General features: G+C 44.6%; 1 protein-coding gene and 1 long non-coding RNA gene across 3 annotated transcripts in view; both read left to right on the top strand.

The window, feature by feature from the left end:
- Positions 1 to 386: 386 nt before the first annotated feature.
- Positions 387 to 16,859, top strand: LOC116543025. Of its 2 annotated transcripts, none has more exons than XM_032268309.1 (2): positions 387 to 692; positions 15,478 to 16,859. In XM_032268309.1, exon 2 carries the CDS (start codon positions 15,642 to 15,644, stop codon positions 16,029 to 16,031), a length of 390 nt encoding a protein of 129 aa, XP_032124200.1. In that variant the 5' UTR covers positions 387 to 692; positions 15,478 to 15,641; the 3' UTR covers positions 16,032 to 16,859. The 2 variants fall into 2 exon arrangements, with proteins under 2 accessions (XP_032124200.1, XP_032124199.1); XM_032268308.1 differs by lacking the exon at positions 387 to 692 and adding an exon at positions 14,607 to 14,837.
- The window catches only part of LOC116543026, a 29,746-nt gene continuing 15,985 nt past the window's right edge, over positions 3,225 to 16,985 (top strand). The window contains exons 1-2 of the long non-coding RNA XR_004265444.1: positions 3,225 to 3,235; positions 16,854 to 16,860. This is a non-coding gene — a long non-coding RNA (uncharacterized LOC116543026). The remainder of the gene's footprint in view (positions 3,236 to 16,853; positions 16,861 to 16,985) is intronic.

Below are 16,985 nucleotides of genomic sequence, written 5' to 3'. Positions count from 1 at the left end.
GTGTGTTTAGGAATTGAGGGGAATAAATGGAAAGGTCTGCCAACTTCTTGATTATTCCCTCTCATGTCATCTACCTATCAAATTTCTGCCAGATTGGAGGGAAATGCCCACTCCCCTGGGTAGTGACACTTTCCTTTCCAAAGGATCATACTGCTCTGGAGATGGCCGAGACATTGAGAAAGGACTAAAGCACCAACAGCTGTGAACTCTTTGCTCCACCTCCCTGGTTTGGTTCCTTCGCCTTGACAGAGCCTTGGTCCAGTAAGATGATCTGATCACAGCTGGTCTCCTACACTTAGAACAAGTTGGAAGCAAGGGAACTCAGGGAAGGAATTCAGTTTCACTAAAAATAGCTGCAATATAGACCCTGTGACTTACCACTCCTCAGAACAGTCTGATATGAACTGCATAGGGTCCACTGGCCCCTGCAATCACTCTGGACTATTTGCATTTCCAGCCTGGAGCCCTTGAAGCCAGGAGGGAATTAGGGTGTTCGGGGTGCTTTGGCTCAGATGCAGACTATTGCAAACCTCAGAAACGCACAGTGACGACATGACCAAGAAGCTTCCTACCCCTGGCCTGGAAGCGAGTGACCGTGGGCACTAATAACAACAGGGCCCTTTAAGATCTTGGTCCATGGTGGAATCTTGCTTGTTTCTCACCACCAGGCCCATTGCGTCTCCACTTCTAAGGTAGGTGAAACCAAACTCATTGGGGAAAATGCTACGGGAATTGGTATCCTCTTGGCTAACCCAGGCCCAGATTTCCTTGGCCTAGGGCAGGGAGACAAATGTCCGGGCAGGACATAGCCTGCGAATAAAAATACAACTCCATGCTCCCAACACACTGATCAAGCCACAGTAATGTTTGGCAATTAATTCCTTTCCTTGTACCCTCTCACCCAAAAGTGAAGGAATTAGCAAGCAAGAAAGCACCTCAATGTTAATTTTAACCCTTTGTCAACTACTCTACCTGGAGCTGCTCTATTCCAGGTGCCTTGTCTTTCCTGACTCATTGCTGTGTGAATGCGAATTTGGATCAGAGCACTGGTTATCTGTGTTTTCCTTGTCTGCTGTGCAGCAGTGGACAGTAAGGTAGAGCTGCACAGGGCAGGGATTCCTATGGTTCAGACAGACCTTGTGAAAGAGAGATTCCAACCCAAGTGAACAAAAGACTTGCTTGGATTCCATTTCCTTCCTGAGATATTGCTGTCAGAGCTCATCTCTGATTTCTAACCTGTTTATAGCAATGGGCACTGGGGAAGGAGTTGGAGTTGAAGGGAAGCTAGAAAGTTCTGGGGGTGAGGTTGGGTACCCTCTGAGAGGAAAAGAAGCAAGCTTGGCTGTTGGAAGGTTAAACAATAGCATTTTCTTCCTTAAAGTTGACTTTTGAGCATTTGCTAAGCAAACTACGATGTCAGCATTCCAGCTAGCCAAACCGAGGTGTTTTCATGGAAATGAAGAGACACTTTAGTAACAGGTATGCTTTGTTTAAATGAAAATGAAAATCTTAAAATATTGCATGGCTTTAGGAAACAAACCTTCAGCCTCAGAATCATCCGTGTTTGTGCATTTTTTAGAAAGATGAATTAGACTGATACTTGAACACTGCATCCGCTGCCCATTTTTTTCCTTTTGCTCATCTTCAAGGTAGATAGTGTACAAATAACATAAACTTAAAATATTAAAGCTAGAAGCAATCTTGGAAGTCATATAGCCTAATCTTTTTGGAGCTTGAGTTGAGAAACCATCCGGTTTTTACCTATATTGGTGCCTCAACTTCCCCTGCTACCTCAAAATGGCTACATGGTATTAGATATGTCCATTTTGAAGCCATGCTCTATCAGCATCACATCCTACTAGCACTATCTCCTTTCCAATATTACCTTATGGTCATTCGTTTTGCTATATAGAGGAAACTTAAATATTTTGAAATCATTTTTCCCATGTTGTATTTGTACAACCATATAGCATCGCCAATACCAGGCATTGAAATGTGTTGTCACATTTTATGGGAAGTTGTCATGGGTTTTACATTTAAATTGGGTGTTTATTAAATAGAAACACTACATAGAAAGTGATTTCTTTTTCTTCTGCTGAGCAAGGAGATTTGCAGGAGATTGCCTCTGAAGAGTCTCCTTGCCTAGTACTTTGAACAGAGGCTCCACTAATAAAATTTCTACATTCAAGCAACATCTTAGGAATGCATTTGTCAGTAAAGGAGTGGTTCCCAAACTCCGTTTCATGAACCAATGCCAGGCTGTCTACTCAGGAATCACCTGAAAAGGTTGTTTAAAGATGTCATTTCTGATTCATATCTTCAGAAATTCTGATTCAGAAAGTCTGGGAGTGGAGCCCCAGAAGCTAGACTTAGCAAGCAATCATTCTAAGGCATGGCTAAATTTGGGAAGTACTGTGTAAGTCTAGGCCCTCATATTTTGTTTTGTCTTATATCTCTCAATATTTTTCTTGCCTTTGGGATAAAGCCAAATTATTTAACTCAGCATCCCCAGGCTCTCCATGATCTAGCCCTAACCTACCTTTCAAATCTTATTCCTCATTATTCCTCTTTGCCACTTCCAACATTCCTGGTTGAATTCAACTGGCCATGTTTTCCTTTTTGCTTTTATGCCTGGAAACTTTACTCACATTATTGCCTTTGACTATATGTCCTTCCCCACTTCTCTGCACACCATAATCTACCCCATTTCTCATGGTCTATACTATAGTGTGCATAAGATTGATGTGGAAGGCTTCTTTCAAATGCCAACTCCTGGGTCTCACTTCTGGGGTTTCTGATTCAGGAGATCTGGAGCCCTTAAGAACCTCAGAGAATATGATGCTGATCACACATTCAGAAACACTGCATCTAGCTCAAATGGCGTCTCTTTACAAAACCATTTCTGGAAATGTTTGCCCATCCCTATGACAACTCTTATAGCATTTTGTTCGTAGCACTATGATTTAACACTTCACTCTCTACCTTGTATTTGATTTATTCATGTATGCCATCATTTTCCTCATTCAAAGCACATTTGTTGAATATAAAAGTCATATCTTTCCTTCAAGAACTTAACCTCTTTGAGAGAGGAAATCTATGCCTATTTATCACTGTAAACTTAGGCGTAAATCTGGTCTGTGTCAATGGGGGTGGTAAAGTTTAAATCTCTTTGCTGTAGCTGGGAGGCAGGATATAACATGTCCCAAGACGAAGCTTTATTTTCCCAAAGAGATGTGTACATGAGACAGGTCTTTTCCCTGTCTCCATGCCCCAGATCTGAGATTTATGCACAAGAGTGGGATTTCAGAAGCCTTCTGCAGTTGGGCAATCTCAGAGCACACTGATGACTGGATTCCAGGGAGTCTCTTGGTTTAGGTAGGATGGGAAGCACCTGGCATTTCTAAATACATTAGTTCTGCCATAAGGGAAGGATCAGCACAGTGTCAAGGGGTACAGAGGAGGGGCAAGAGATATTTGGTGATGAGAATCTGGATGGACTTCCCTTGGGAGAGGCTTTCCTTCTTTGTCTTACTTGAAGCAGTAATTGCAACTTCTTTGAATTTGTTTTTGAAATGCTGAGGCTCCTTAATTATTTTTAATATACTTTACATATATAATATATATATATATAATAATCCATACTACTATCTGAGTATTATATTTCCACATTGCCAGTCTCATATAATTATATAAAACATGTATGTATACACACAGGCCCATGCTTGTCTTTAGCTATAGATTATTTTATAGATATTGTTACTCACACATTTTTGTATATTACTCTTCTTGCCTTTTACTAGTTATGTGGCCTTATATTCTCTGAGCTTCAGTTTCCTCATCTACAAAATGAGGATTATAATAGAACCTATCTCATAGAGTTATTGTGAGCAGTCAACAAGTTAAAATACGTAAAACACTTAAAACAGTACCATATGTGAATGTTTGCTATTAGCATCGTTACTATTACTCCCATTCAATAAAACCTACAAGTCAACTGCAATCTCACTATTTTATTCTTTTTAATGGCTGCACAGCATTTTGTGATATAGATGAAGAATAATTTATTCAACCATTCCACTTTTAGTGGACATTCACTTTATTTCCATTTTATATTTTACCACTAAAAAGCAACATAGTAATAAACACCTTTGTATATATAGCCTCACATGCTGTTGGTTTTTTCAGTCTGAAACAGGTTCCCAGGAATAAATAGCTGGGTTAAAGGGTATATGCATATTGTTTTTAATTTCATCAAATGTTGACTTCTTGTTTTTTAAAAAGCATATAACATATTTACAAGTCTACTAGTAATTTATGAGAGTACAAATTTCCCCTTGCAATCCCACCAACAGATTATCTTACTGCTCTTTTTAAATTTTGCAAGTCTTATGGATAAAAATCAGTCATCTCATTTTTACATTAACTCATGAGTTAATGTAAAATAAGTTTCTCTGTTTACTTATGAGTCTGAGTATCTTTTGAAAATATCATTGGCCACTTGAATTTGCTTCTCTGTGAGGTGGTTCTTCCTACATTTTGCCTGTTTTTGAATGGATTGTTTTTCTTTGCCAATTGTTAAGAGGTCCTTGTATATCATAGCTATAAGCCCCTCATCTGTTCTCTGGGTGCAACTATGTTTCCAGTTTCTTGTTTACCTATTGATTTAATTATTGTGTCTTCTGCCCAAATTTTGAAGTATTATATATAGTCAAATATCTTTTATAACATCTGGGTTTTGAAAATTGATTAAGAAGGTCTCTCCATTTCTAGATTGTGTATGTTGTTGAAAATCTCCCTAGATTTTCTTGTAGGACTTTTACTATTTTTACATTAAAATATGTATTTATCTGGAAACTATATTGCTTTTAGGTATACAATAGAGGTTCTTCCTTTGTCAATATCACATTTTTGTGATAACTGCAGCTTTATTGTAGTTCTTTTTTTTTTTTTTTTTTTTTTTTTTTTTTTTTTTTTTTGAGACAGAGTCTCGCTTTGTTGCCCAGGCTGGAGTGCAGTGGCACAATCCTGGCTCACTGCAACCTCTGCTTCCTGGGTTCCAGCGATTCTCCTGTCTCAGCTTCCTGAGTAGCTGAGGTTATAGACGCCTGCCACCATGCTCAGCTATCTTTTCTCCTTCTAGGAGACTTATTATTTTTCAGGATCTCTCTTCTAAGGTTCTTATGTTTTTCCTCATCATTTCATTGTTTTTGTATTTTTGACTTTGTGCTTTGTGACTCTTATTCCACTTTATCTTCCAGGCCACTATTTTGGGTCTCACCCATAGTCCTCTTCTTAAATGTATCTACTGAACTGTTTATTGGGGAATTTACATTTTTGTTTGCAGTTCTGGAAAGTCTATTTTTATGCTGTGCTTGAATCTCCTGATATGCTCTTATTTTGTTATCGTGTTGGTTGTGATGGTGTTCAAGTTGTCACTTGTCTCTCCTCCCATCAGTTTAATTTTTTTAGGTATACATTGCCTAATTTACCTCTCTGGTTGGTGATTGCTGAACCCACAGAAATGGTTGTAAACATTTAGTTGTCAGCACATTGAGGTCAGCTTATAGTAGAAGGGGGGCTCTCTATGTGGTTGTAAGCCATCAAGTAGTGGGAAACCAGTATCTGGAGAAAGCCGCTGCCTTCTCAGGTCTGCACTGACTCTGTCTATTCCTTTAGTTCATTCCTTTTTGGCCTCTTGAAGGTCTAGGAGACCGGGAAAACAAGTATAATGTTGTTTTCCCAGTCTCCTAGTCTCTTTGTGCTAGGCTTTTCTGGTGCTGGATCCAGGCTTTGCTCAAGAGACAAAGCCTGACAACACTTCTTTCTGTTGAGTCTTCCACAATATCTAGGGCCCCACTCACATCCAGCTCTTCTCCTTAGGCTTTAGTTGCCATTAGGTTGAGGAGAATTGGTAGCCTGGAGCTGGAAATGGGAAACAACACATGCTTAGGTCACTATCTTCCCAGAGCCCTCTGTGGTTTCTAAAGAAGAAAAAAGGCCTTTGTATGGACTTTAGATACATTACTTCCTAGGGAGTCATTTTATAATAACACAAAACTAGTGGCGAAATTCAGAGTAGGTACCTGAATCAGTTTGCATACAGTCATGAAAATAGAGCCACTAAAATATTACAATGATAAAGAATTTAATGTATTTTAGAAACTAGATTCACAAAAAGTAGGAGTAGCTAGGAGAGTGAAAGTCTGGGAGGTTCATGCTGGAGGATCAGACAAATATCTCTAATGACTTTAACTTGAAACACTGGAGAATGTAAGGAAACCAAAGCTCACAGGAATTCTGAGAAGTCACCAGGTCTAGTTGCATAAGGCTAATAGGAAATGAGAGCTCATAGAGAGATCTGTGACGCCACATACCTGACTGTCACAGCCTCCTGAGAATAATGACTTCTGCTTCACTCCCACATTCCAAGTCTTGAGTGAGTTTCTCCCACTGGCAAACTCTAACCTGGAACCATACATGGAAGGAGTTTCTGCAAACCTACTTTCCAGCCTTAACCAGAAGTGGTTGCTGAGTTGACATCAGACAATTCAGAAGAAATAACAAAGACCGGCAGTGAAGGATTATGGCTGTGGCTAAGGAAGCCTCTGGAGAGGACTCCTCCGTCCTTAGTCACAATGCCATAGCTTTCTTGATTAGTGTGCTTTCATATGGTTCTCAGAAATGTCCTCTTCACTACCAAAAAAGACAGAGCATCATTTACTATCCATGGATTCTTTCAGAATCCTCTGGCCCATGCCAATCACAGCTTTCTTGACAATGTCAGCATCTGATATGCAAAAAGTATTGGATTCTGCAACAGAAAGACCTGGGTTCAAATACTGCCAGTGCTATTCCATAGATATGGGAAACTGAGCTGGTAAATTACCATTTCCCAGTTCTTTTCATTACTTGTAAATCAAGCGTGACACTATGTAATACTGAGAAAATTTACAAGGATGAAATGACAGTTTATGTAAAGCACCATATATTAATTACATCTCTTATTTTGGGTCATTAGTCTTGCTGCATTGACAATCCTTCTGGTACGTGCCTAAATCAAAGCAAAATGATGCTGTCGCTTCTTTTATACTAAGTGGGGACCCTCCAAGCAGAGTCTCTTTTGCTGTCCTAGCAACATTAAGGCAAACCTTCTATTGTTGATCTAAATTGCCTCCCCAAAGCAGGCAATAGTGAATCCTTACCTTGCAGGCTGGGCGATGTAGGGAGGGAAAAGGCCATATAGAATAGAGTGGAATAAATATAGAAAAAAATGTAATAAACAATCATTCAAGGTTCTCATAATGGGAGAGGAGATGAGAACATGGAAATGGAAATCGCACCAGAGACTGCACTGGGAGAAGTAGAATGGGGAAGAATAAAGAATCCCACAAGTGGGATACTGAGAAGAGTACATGAGTAGGGAGGTCCCTTAGAGAAGACTACAATTAGCCACAGTATAGCAGATATGGTTATGGCAACAGTGTAATAGGTAGTCAATTACACCATGAGCCAGACATATCCATTCTGCACCATGTAAAATCATACCAAGTAGGTTAAAGTTTGAAGTAAAGGGAAGTATAGGTCTAAGTGTCTCATCATTAGAAACCCAGCTTGTTATTTCTTGACCATCTGTAAGTCACTTCTCTTTCTCTAAAATGTAACAGTTGTATACAGTACCAGCTACGTATAAGGGCTCTTCACATGTCCTAACCCCTGGCACTTCCAAAGAAGGCTCCAAGAAACTACCTACGAAAACAAAGGATCAGAAGCAAAAAGCACTGGCAACACAGTGAAGATCATTTAAGTGATCAGAGGAAGAGGAAGAGTACCAGAATCTTTGTTTACCAAAATCATGGGCACTAAGACAGGGTTGGAGGGAAACAGGGAGAGAAGGTGTCACAGATGGGAATCTCCGAAAGCAGATGGAGTTTGTGGTGGAAGACATTTTCATTAGGGATCAACAACTGTGAAAGGAAGTAGGAAGAGGCTCGATTGAGCAGAGGGAGAAGTTGAACTGTGAAGCAGGACCAATGAAGCCTTAGCCTACCTGGCAGGGAGCTTTGGAGTGAGTATTGTTTGTCAGAGTGCCTGTGTTGATGTAAAATGGCCAGGCGTTGCTCATTCATGGAATGTGGGCTGATCTCAGGTGAAGGGAATGACCTCAGGTGAAGCAGTTCCACAGCAGAGACAAACTGTGAGGGAGCTGTCAGCTGGAAGGTGCCCAGTGATTACACTCCCCACAGCTGAGCAGCAAGTATTTCTTGGGAGGAGAATCTGGAAAGCACTCCTCTATGTTTATCACACTGTGGGGGTGGAGGGTGGCTGGACGTGGGGAGGGTCAGGGGTCAGGCATTGACAGAAAACAAAGGAAAGGCCAGTAAGCCCTAAGATCTCTGCTCTTTCTCTAATGTTTGACTTTATTTTCAGAGAAGTTTTAGAGGTACTTTTTATTTCATAATATTAACAAAATATTCAGTATCATATTGTGGAAAGAGCAGGGACTTTGGAAGCAAAAGTGCCTACTTGCATCTCAATCCTACTTGGGTGCACCTCTTAATAGCTGTATAATCTTGGATAAGTTGCTCCACCTCTCTGAGCTCGTTTCCTTTCCTGGAAAATGGAGATAATAATAGTCATTAACTCAGAGGGTTGTTTTCAGTATAAAGTGCCATATACTGGATAAATATGTAGTACATACAAGAAAGCTAATAAATTAAACAAATAACATTATAATAATGAGGATATTTATTGTGCCTCTTATGTGCCAGGCACTATGTTATACCACAGTTTGGGCATGGGACAAGTTAGAGGAGTTTCACACAGTCCTTTTCTTCTAAGAACTTACAATCTTGTTGAGAGACTTCAAGATATAGGCAAATACGAGAAGCTAACAACTGACTACTACATCCAAGAATATTTTTTGGGAAATAAAATTTTCTTTCCTGAACTCTTTTACTATTGTCAGTATAACTGCTAGAATGAAGGCAAGAACAAGACCTGCAAATCTTCTGGAAACTGACCCAGACCGAAGTCTTTTGCGTGTTACTTCCTGAGAGAGACAATGGCAAGGTCCTCAGTTTTGGATGTAGTGAATATCGGGAGCATGCTATGAGGAAAAGGGCAACTTTGATTACCCTCTCCTCTTTGACACAGGTTATTCTAAATGTTGTGGAGTGATAGAGATTCTGGGTGAGGATTCAGTGCTGCCCAGTGATATTGGTTGGGAATGAGACTGAATTCTTGAAAAGGCTTTGCTCATTGTTTCCTTCTTCATTGGAGAAGAAAGTGGCAAAACATTTAAATATGTTCATTCCTGACAGGCATCCCAACATCACAGTATAATGGTCCAAATATTTAATTTTACAGGAGGCAGAAAATCACATATCTGCTTGGTGTAGATTGGAAAGGTCTTAGTGTTAAGGTGTTTTTGGATACATCATTGGCATCTCTCTGTCCTGTAACTTTCTCTCATTCCAAAAACCCATTCTGGTTTATAGCAGACAAACGTAGGGAACAGAGAAGACTTGATCTGAAAATGTTTCTGGACTTCTCATTTCAATTATCTATTGCTGTGTAACAAAGAACCCCTAAAGTGAGTGGCCTAAAACAGCCACCAATTTGCTCACAAGTCTGTTCTTTAGGAATGTGGACACGGTCCAGCAGAAATGGCTCTTTTGTGTCCCACAAAATCTGGAGGCTCACGGCTTGAATGGCTAGCAGCTAACTGAGAGGGCTTAACTGGTGCGATATGTCTGGAGCTTTGGTTATTGCCATCAACCAGGTTGCTCAGTTCTCTTTCACATGGCCTCTTCATATGGCCAGATTGGGCTTCCTCACAACTTGAGTCTCAGGGTGTCTGACTTTTTACGTGGTGGCTGGCTTCCACTTGAGGGAAGGGCAGCTGCCAAGTTTCTTAAAGGTGAGGACTGAAACTGGCATAGGATCACTTCGGCCATGTTATAAGTCACAAGGACAGCCTAGATTCAAGGGTGAGGGAAATAGACATTAGCTCTGCAAGGTGGAGCAGGACATACATGTATTCAGGATTAGGATAACTTTTTGGTCATGACTCCAGTAACTATTGCTGCACAGCATATTACACTAAAATGTTGTAGCAAAAAAACAAATTAGAAATTTAAAACATTTAATTTTGCTCACAATTTTATGGGTTAGGAATATGAGGAGGACTTCCCTGAGTAGTTCTCCACTGAGGAATCTCTCATAAAGTTGCAGTCACATGTCAGCTGGGGCTGCAGTGGTCTTGTGGTATGATTGGACTTGACATCCAAGATAGATCTCTCCCTTCGCTGGCCAGCAATGTTGGCTGTTGCCTGGGAGCTCAGCTAGCATGGTTTGCTGGTGAGCCTAGATGTGAACTCTCTAGTATGGCAGTCTCAGGGTGGGCAAACTTCATATATAGTAGCTGGTTTTTCCCAGAGCAAACATTCCAAAGAGGGCCAGGCAGAAGCTACATGGCCTTTTCTCACCTAGCCTAAAAGTGACAGAGTAACACTTCTAACATACTCTATGGGCTGAAGCAGTTACAAACCAAGTCAGGATGAAGAAGGGAGGACATAGTGGCCGTCTTTCAATGGCCATGTTTTAAAACTGCCACAGTGGCCATCTTTGGAGATTATGTTTCCAGCTCTTATAGAAATCTACCAACTAATTGGAGATTCTAATAGAAAGGAACCTTAACTCATGATATAGATAAACACTGAAGGGTTTGAATCAAAAATGAATGCCTTTTAGAGCTCTGGCATTTGCATATCAACATTCAAATTGTTGAGACTTGAGTGTAAAAATTAAAGTTGATTCCAACTCCCAGATCTCGGCCCATTGGGCTTTTCTTTATCTCAAGCACACTGGCTGGTAGGTTTTGCCAGGCTGCCTCCTTTTGAACCAGTTTTCTGCTGTGAAATGTTTTCACAAATGGAAAACATGTTTTACCCAGTGAAAAGCAGTCTTGTCACTTAAGCATCTAATTTGGTGGTGCCTGATGACAATGTCTCTACACCCAGGTAGTCCAAAACTGCCAGAAAAAAGCCCTAAGTATATGTGTCCTCTACCTTCCTGCTCACTCCAACTTTACCCTCTAGCACAGACAAGGGAACCATGTGGCCTCTTGCCCAGAAACATTGTTCAGAACTGCTGTAGAATGAGCAAACCTGGAATCCAGAGGCTGGTGTCTTGAGGCATTTGTAGACTAGCAGGAAACTGACACTGAGATAATAGGGCCAAGAGTGAGACTCTTAGGGCCTTTTCCACTTTACTACAAAGTAGTAATTTATTCCAGAAAACAGCCCAGCCCTCTTTAGAGGCATGGCCATGCAACATTTTGTTTTAGAATATTGCTTTAATTCCAGGACTGAGTCCCTCTACTACACAGAATAACTCTGCACCCACCCCCCCGGCCACCATGCTCTATCAGGTCAGTGGAATATCTCTCATAAAAGCGGCAGAGACAGGATGGGGCACATTTTACCAAAGTGACAAGGCACAGAGAGGTGAAGTGACCAGATAAGTGCGAATTGCTACACTGAAAACTTCTACTGCTATGGGATGAAGGAGATGGATCTGGGTGGGAAAGTGGAAGTACTACAAGCTAAGGCAGGTTTTCCTTGAGACGCTTCAAGACTGAATCTTTTTGGTGAAAGGAAAAGGCCTTCTGACCATCGTCACACAGATGGCAGATCTTCCAGCAGACCATCCTGCATTACCAAGTAGCTTGGGGGCTGGACACTGGAGCATGCCTTTCCTGAGTTGATTCCAACAACATTTTTTTTCATATTAAATATTTCATAGGGCTTTGAAGAGAGAAAGTCCCCCATTCCTTTCACAGAACAGGCTGTGACCTCTTTACCAGAATCTTCAGAATCTTGGCTTAGATAAGATTGTTTGCCCCTGCACTTGAATATTCATAATCTTTGATCTCTAGCATGTATGCTCTTGTGATGTCATTGATTTGTCTCTAAATGGACACAAACTACCAGACTGTTCTTGCATGAAGTATTTCCTTTATCTTCTGATTATTTCTTTTGCAAGGTGGTTTACAGGGAAAAACAACAACAAAAACACTGTATTTTACCTGTTTGTGTTCCTGGACAGAGAGACTCCACTAATTTTCCACAGCAGACATCTGAACTCACCTTGATTGTATTAACTAACTTAGGTTTAGTCATATATTAATGATTAGTGTCCTTTCAGGAACAAAATGATGTCTATCTTCCAGCTGGAAGTTACCCTTCCTAGAACTGTCATTGTTGATAGGGCTTAGCGAGGGGTCTTATCTGTGCAGAGAGCTTTCCTGGAAATCTTAATGTGGCAGGAAAGCTGAGACACCCAGTGTCCCCATCAATACCGTGCTTAATATCCTCCAAGACAGAAACCGACCCTTTTCCAAAAATAAGATATTGTTGCTTAATGGGGGGATGTGGACAAAGTAAATGACGTGTACACAACAGAGGAGTATGTGTGTGCATGTTTTTGATTGAATGTGCTGAGCTAGGGAAGTCTGAAAAGAATTAGAAGTTTAGAATTGGCAGACAGGACCATGGAAAATGTGCTTCCCACGTCTTTTTAAGAGGCTGATAGGAGTGTTGGGAAACCCTGTGGTGTGACAGAGGAACACTGGTTTTAGAGATAGACCCACCTGGTATCCTAGCTTGCCACCCATATTTGTCATCCATGCTCCACCATGTACCAGCTGTGTGACCTCCTGGCAAGTTACTTTACCTCTCTGAGATTCATTTTCCTCATTTGTGAAATGAAAATAGCAATAGAACCAACATGTCCTTAGGGTTGTTGTGAAGATGGAATAAGATGATGTAAAGCATTTAGCATGCTGATTAACACAAATTAGGTACTAAATTGATGATTACTGTTATTGGGTGTAAATTATCTTTTAAATTTCAACTTTTGTTTTAAATACAGGAGGTACATGGGCAGATTCATTATATGGGTATACTGCGTAATGCTGAGGTTTGGGGTAGGATGTCCCTTCTCCTCGACCTTTCCTCTAAACTCATCTAAACCTTCACTCCTTTTGAATTCGATCATTTGAAGAGAAATGTTTTCCTTCCCAGACAACTGATATTAATTAATGGTCTAACTTTGGGTTGGATAATCACATTGTGTCATCAAGCTCCAGATTATTAGATATTATTTACAAGAAAAAATGGGCCTGGAGTTCCTCTCAGACTGAGGATGGAGGCTGCAAATTGAGTTTAGAGGGTTGCCGACCTTTAGACCGGGACTGAGAGCAGGGGCAGCCCACACTCCTGGTTTTGAAAGCCATAGCAGGCTCTTGTAATTGAGTTACCGCCTGGAATTCAGTAAGACTAATCCATCTATATGATTTCTTCGCCTGGTTTAATGCCATTAACAAAACCGAATTAAGAAGCGGTTGGTCTGAGTAGGATGAGGGAAAACGAATTTTCTGCGTGGGAGTCGCGACTGCGCCTTCATGGGCAGGCTGAGGCCTAAGGTCTGATTAATGTATGGTTCTGAGGGCCAAGTACTGCTAGTCACCACCCCAGTCCCTCAACAGAGCACGAGGCTACCAGGGATTTGGATGCACAAAAAAGGCCATCACAGAAGAAATTTTCCAGGACGCCCCAGGAGCCATTTCCTAACATCTCATCCTCCTTACCTAGTCAGTTTCTCTCTTTTCTCCTTTCTCTTTCTTTCTTTCTTCTTTCTTTCTTTCCTTCTTTCTTTCTTTTCTTTCTTTCACTTTTTCTTTCTTTCTTTCCTTCCTTCTTTTTTCCTTTTTTCCTTTCTTTCTTTTCTTTCTCTCTTTCTTCCTTTCTTCTTTCTTCTCTTCTTTCTTTCCTTCCTTTCCTTTTTTTCTTTCTTTTTCTTTCCTTTCGTTCCCTCCCTCCCCTCCCTCCTTCCTTCCTTTCTCTCTCTCTTTCTTCTTTTTCTCTTTCCATACCCATCTGCCCTCTGTAGAACAATTTCTGAGCAGTTTTCCTTCTAGTTCTAATCTTCAGGGACCTTCCCTGGGTTTTGTCACAAGCATTTTCAAGCAACGTTTCAATACTACTTATTCCTCTTCAGTACTCGTCCCCAGTCCCACCTCGCCCTTTTGCCTGGGATTGGCCATCCTGGGCGGTGGACACTCTTTGCTTCCAGTTTACCAACCCCAGGGACCAGCCCTAGAAGGAGGGGCCTGCGTGCGGGTTGGGGGTGGGAGGTGGCAGCCGCCTAGGACAGTTTCACTCTCTGACCTAGTGACACCCAGATCCCAGAGAGCCCTTCTCTCCTCCCTGAAAGCCCGGCTGTCTCAACTTGAGCAGCTAGCCAGAAGCGAAAAGTCATCGACTCCCGGCTGAGATTCCACTGCTCCTTGCGAGCAGTTGCTAACAGGGGAGTTCCCAAAGTGTAGGTGGCGAGCAGCGCGGACCTGGGAAAGCAGGCGCTAGGAGCAGAGGAGTAACAGGGGCCAGGGTGGGGGAGCACCCGACTTCCATCTCCTCGGCCAACGGTGCGAGCCCGCTACAGCGGCACACTGCCCGGGAGGGGCCAGGGGACGCCCAGCAGACACGCTTGCCAGCACTACGCGGGGCTCGCCGGGGTTTTGTCAACTGGCGGCTGACGTCTGCGCGCCCCTGCCGAGCTCTCCTTTTACTACAGCGGGCAGGCGGCTTTGTGAGGCCCCGCCTTCGCCAGCCCCCACCCTCCGCGTGCCCACACCTTGCCGTTTATATAGAATGCGCCGCGGTGTTGATTCGTGGCTCTCTGGGACCGGAGAGTTCTTTGGAAGGAGAGTGCGAGCGAGGGAGCGGGCGAGCTCCGAGGGGGTGTGGGTGTAGGGAGAGAGAGAAAGCAAGCAGGTAAGGGCCATCGTCTCCCAATCCTTCGCGGGCGACCAACTCCGGCCCCCTTTTTGGCAAAATAATAGGAACCTGAAAATGGATTAAATAGAAAGAAAAGAGGCGACCCTCTCCTCCCGATTCCCCGAGGGCGAGAAGCTGCGCGGCTCTGCGGTGTAACAGGCTCACACGTTGCTCATCACATGTTCAAACATTTCCCTTTCGGAGAGGCTTGTTATTTTTAAGTGAATATTTTTATCTTTGTTTTGATTTTTTTAAAAAGCCTTTCTCGGGGTTTTATTTTCATCGAGTTGGCGGCCCGCAGCGGATTGGGAGAGGCGGGGGAAAGCAGCCCGCCAGTGTGCGGGCACCCCACCCAGGCAACTCCCGGCGAGCGGCCCGCGCGGAACCCAGGGAGGCCGGCAGCGAAGCCGGGGAGTCCCGGCCGCGCCTCTCTGCCGCCCCGGGGGTTGTAAGCGTGGCTCTCTGCAGGCGGGCAGGAGCTGAGGGCGCGGGGCGCGTAGGAAGCGCCGCGCCGCTTTGTCTCTTCACTTCTTGAGCGCGGCGAGCGGCTCCTCCCGTGGCCGGCCGCTCAGGCTCGCGGCTGCGGCGACCGCGGCTCCTCCTTCACCCCTCTCCTTTCCTCCCGACTCTCTCTTAGGCAGCGGCGGCGGCGGCAGCGGTGGGGGAAAGCGAATTCCGCCCCGAACCACACCGAGGGGAGCTCGTGGTCGAGACTTGCCAGCCTAAGCACTCTCCCAAGTCCGGCCCGCTCCGCGAGGACTTCCGTCTTCTGAGCGAACCTTGTCAAGCAAGCTGGGATCTATGAGTGGAAAGGTGACCAAGCCCAAAGAGGAGAAAGATGCTTCTAAGGGTAAGCCCGCCCGCCGAGTCCGCCTGCTTGCCTTTCCTTCGTTTCCCTCGCCCCCACGCGTGCGCGCCGCCCTCCGGCGGCTCCCTACCTCCCTCCTGGAGCCTAACCTACCCATGACCTCTGCGACCCCGGGAGAAAAAGGGGGGCAGAGGCCGTCAGGGGGTGGATCTACGTTTGCACCACTTTCCCTCCTTCCTCGCGGAATTGTTGCCCCTCGAGTGCCTCCAGCCTCCTCCACTCCCCCTCTGGACACACGGTGGTGGCGCTGCGGGCAGACGAAGCTGCTGCAGCCGGGAGCGCCGGGAACCGTGCTGTCTGCTGACGGCCGCCTGTCTGTATGAGTGCATGTGTATGCTTGTGCGCGCGTGTGCATATGTGTGCTGCGCGCGTGCAACATGGTGACATACTCAGGAATCTGCCCTGCTCTCAGAACCCAAGCTTGAACCCACCTTCAGCCCCCTCTCCCTGCCCCCAGTGCAAACAAAGAGCCTGGTCGAGACGCAGAACCCCTCCCCCCACTCCTCCCCCAATACACCCCCTAATCCCAAACTCCCTATCCACCCCACCCCCCGCGGAAGGCAGGAGCTTGCACCCTTCGACACGCCGCGTGCCAAAGTGAGCAATCCTGGTGCCCCGGCGCTGCCCGCGCTGTGCTTTGGCAGCGCAGCCTCGCCAAGACCCAGGAGAACAAAGGCTGTTGTCCCCTTGCCACTAGTGCCCAGCATGAGTGGGCCTCCGTGGGAGGGGGCAGTCCCCCTTCCTCTGCTTGCTGGGGTTCAGCCACCTCACTCGGGGCACCCTGGAGTGCGCGCCTCTGCCCGGAGCCTCCCATGGGCGGGCTGGGGAGGCGCAGCAAAGGGGTCCTCAGGCTGGGGAGAACTAAGGCAAAGGAAGGGGACGCCCCCCACCCCTTGCCGGTTCTAGCCGTTGCCTTTTTGAGGACTATGATTAGCTCCCGAATGTAAACTGGAGACAGCGGCCTTGGAGACCGCGGTGCAGAGAGAGGCTCAGAGAGGGAATGTGGAAGAGCAGTGGGGAACGGCAGGTGCCTTAGGTGCGAGTGTCCGGAATGGCCACAGAGCAGACGCTGGAGTGGGCTGGACTAGCCCTGAGGGCCCCAAGCACACTGGACCGAAGCGACCCAGGCCGAGTCCTCGCTGCAGAAGTGAGGTTGCAGCGCGGGGAGTCCCAGCTGTTGTTCATGGGGCCCCAATTCCTCCCTGAGCCCTCGGGCCCCCTTCACTCCCACTCCTTTCTCTGTTCCTTTTTCTCCTCTCCTCCTTCTCGCCTCTCCC

This window comes from Sapajus apella, unplaced genomic scaffold (genome assembly GCF_009761245.1).
Source record: "Sapajus apella isolate SASKATOON/1434 unplaced genomic scaffold, GSC_monkey_1.0 scaffold179, whole genome shotgun sequence".
NCBI classification, from domain to species: Eukaryota; Metazoa; Chordata; class Mammalia; order Primates; family Cebidae; genus Sapajus; species Sapajus apella.
The sequence above is the reverse complement of the archived record's forward strand: the minus strand, read 5'-3'. Positions and strand labels throughout refer to the sequence as shown.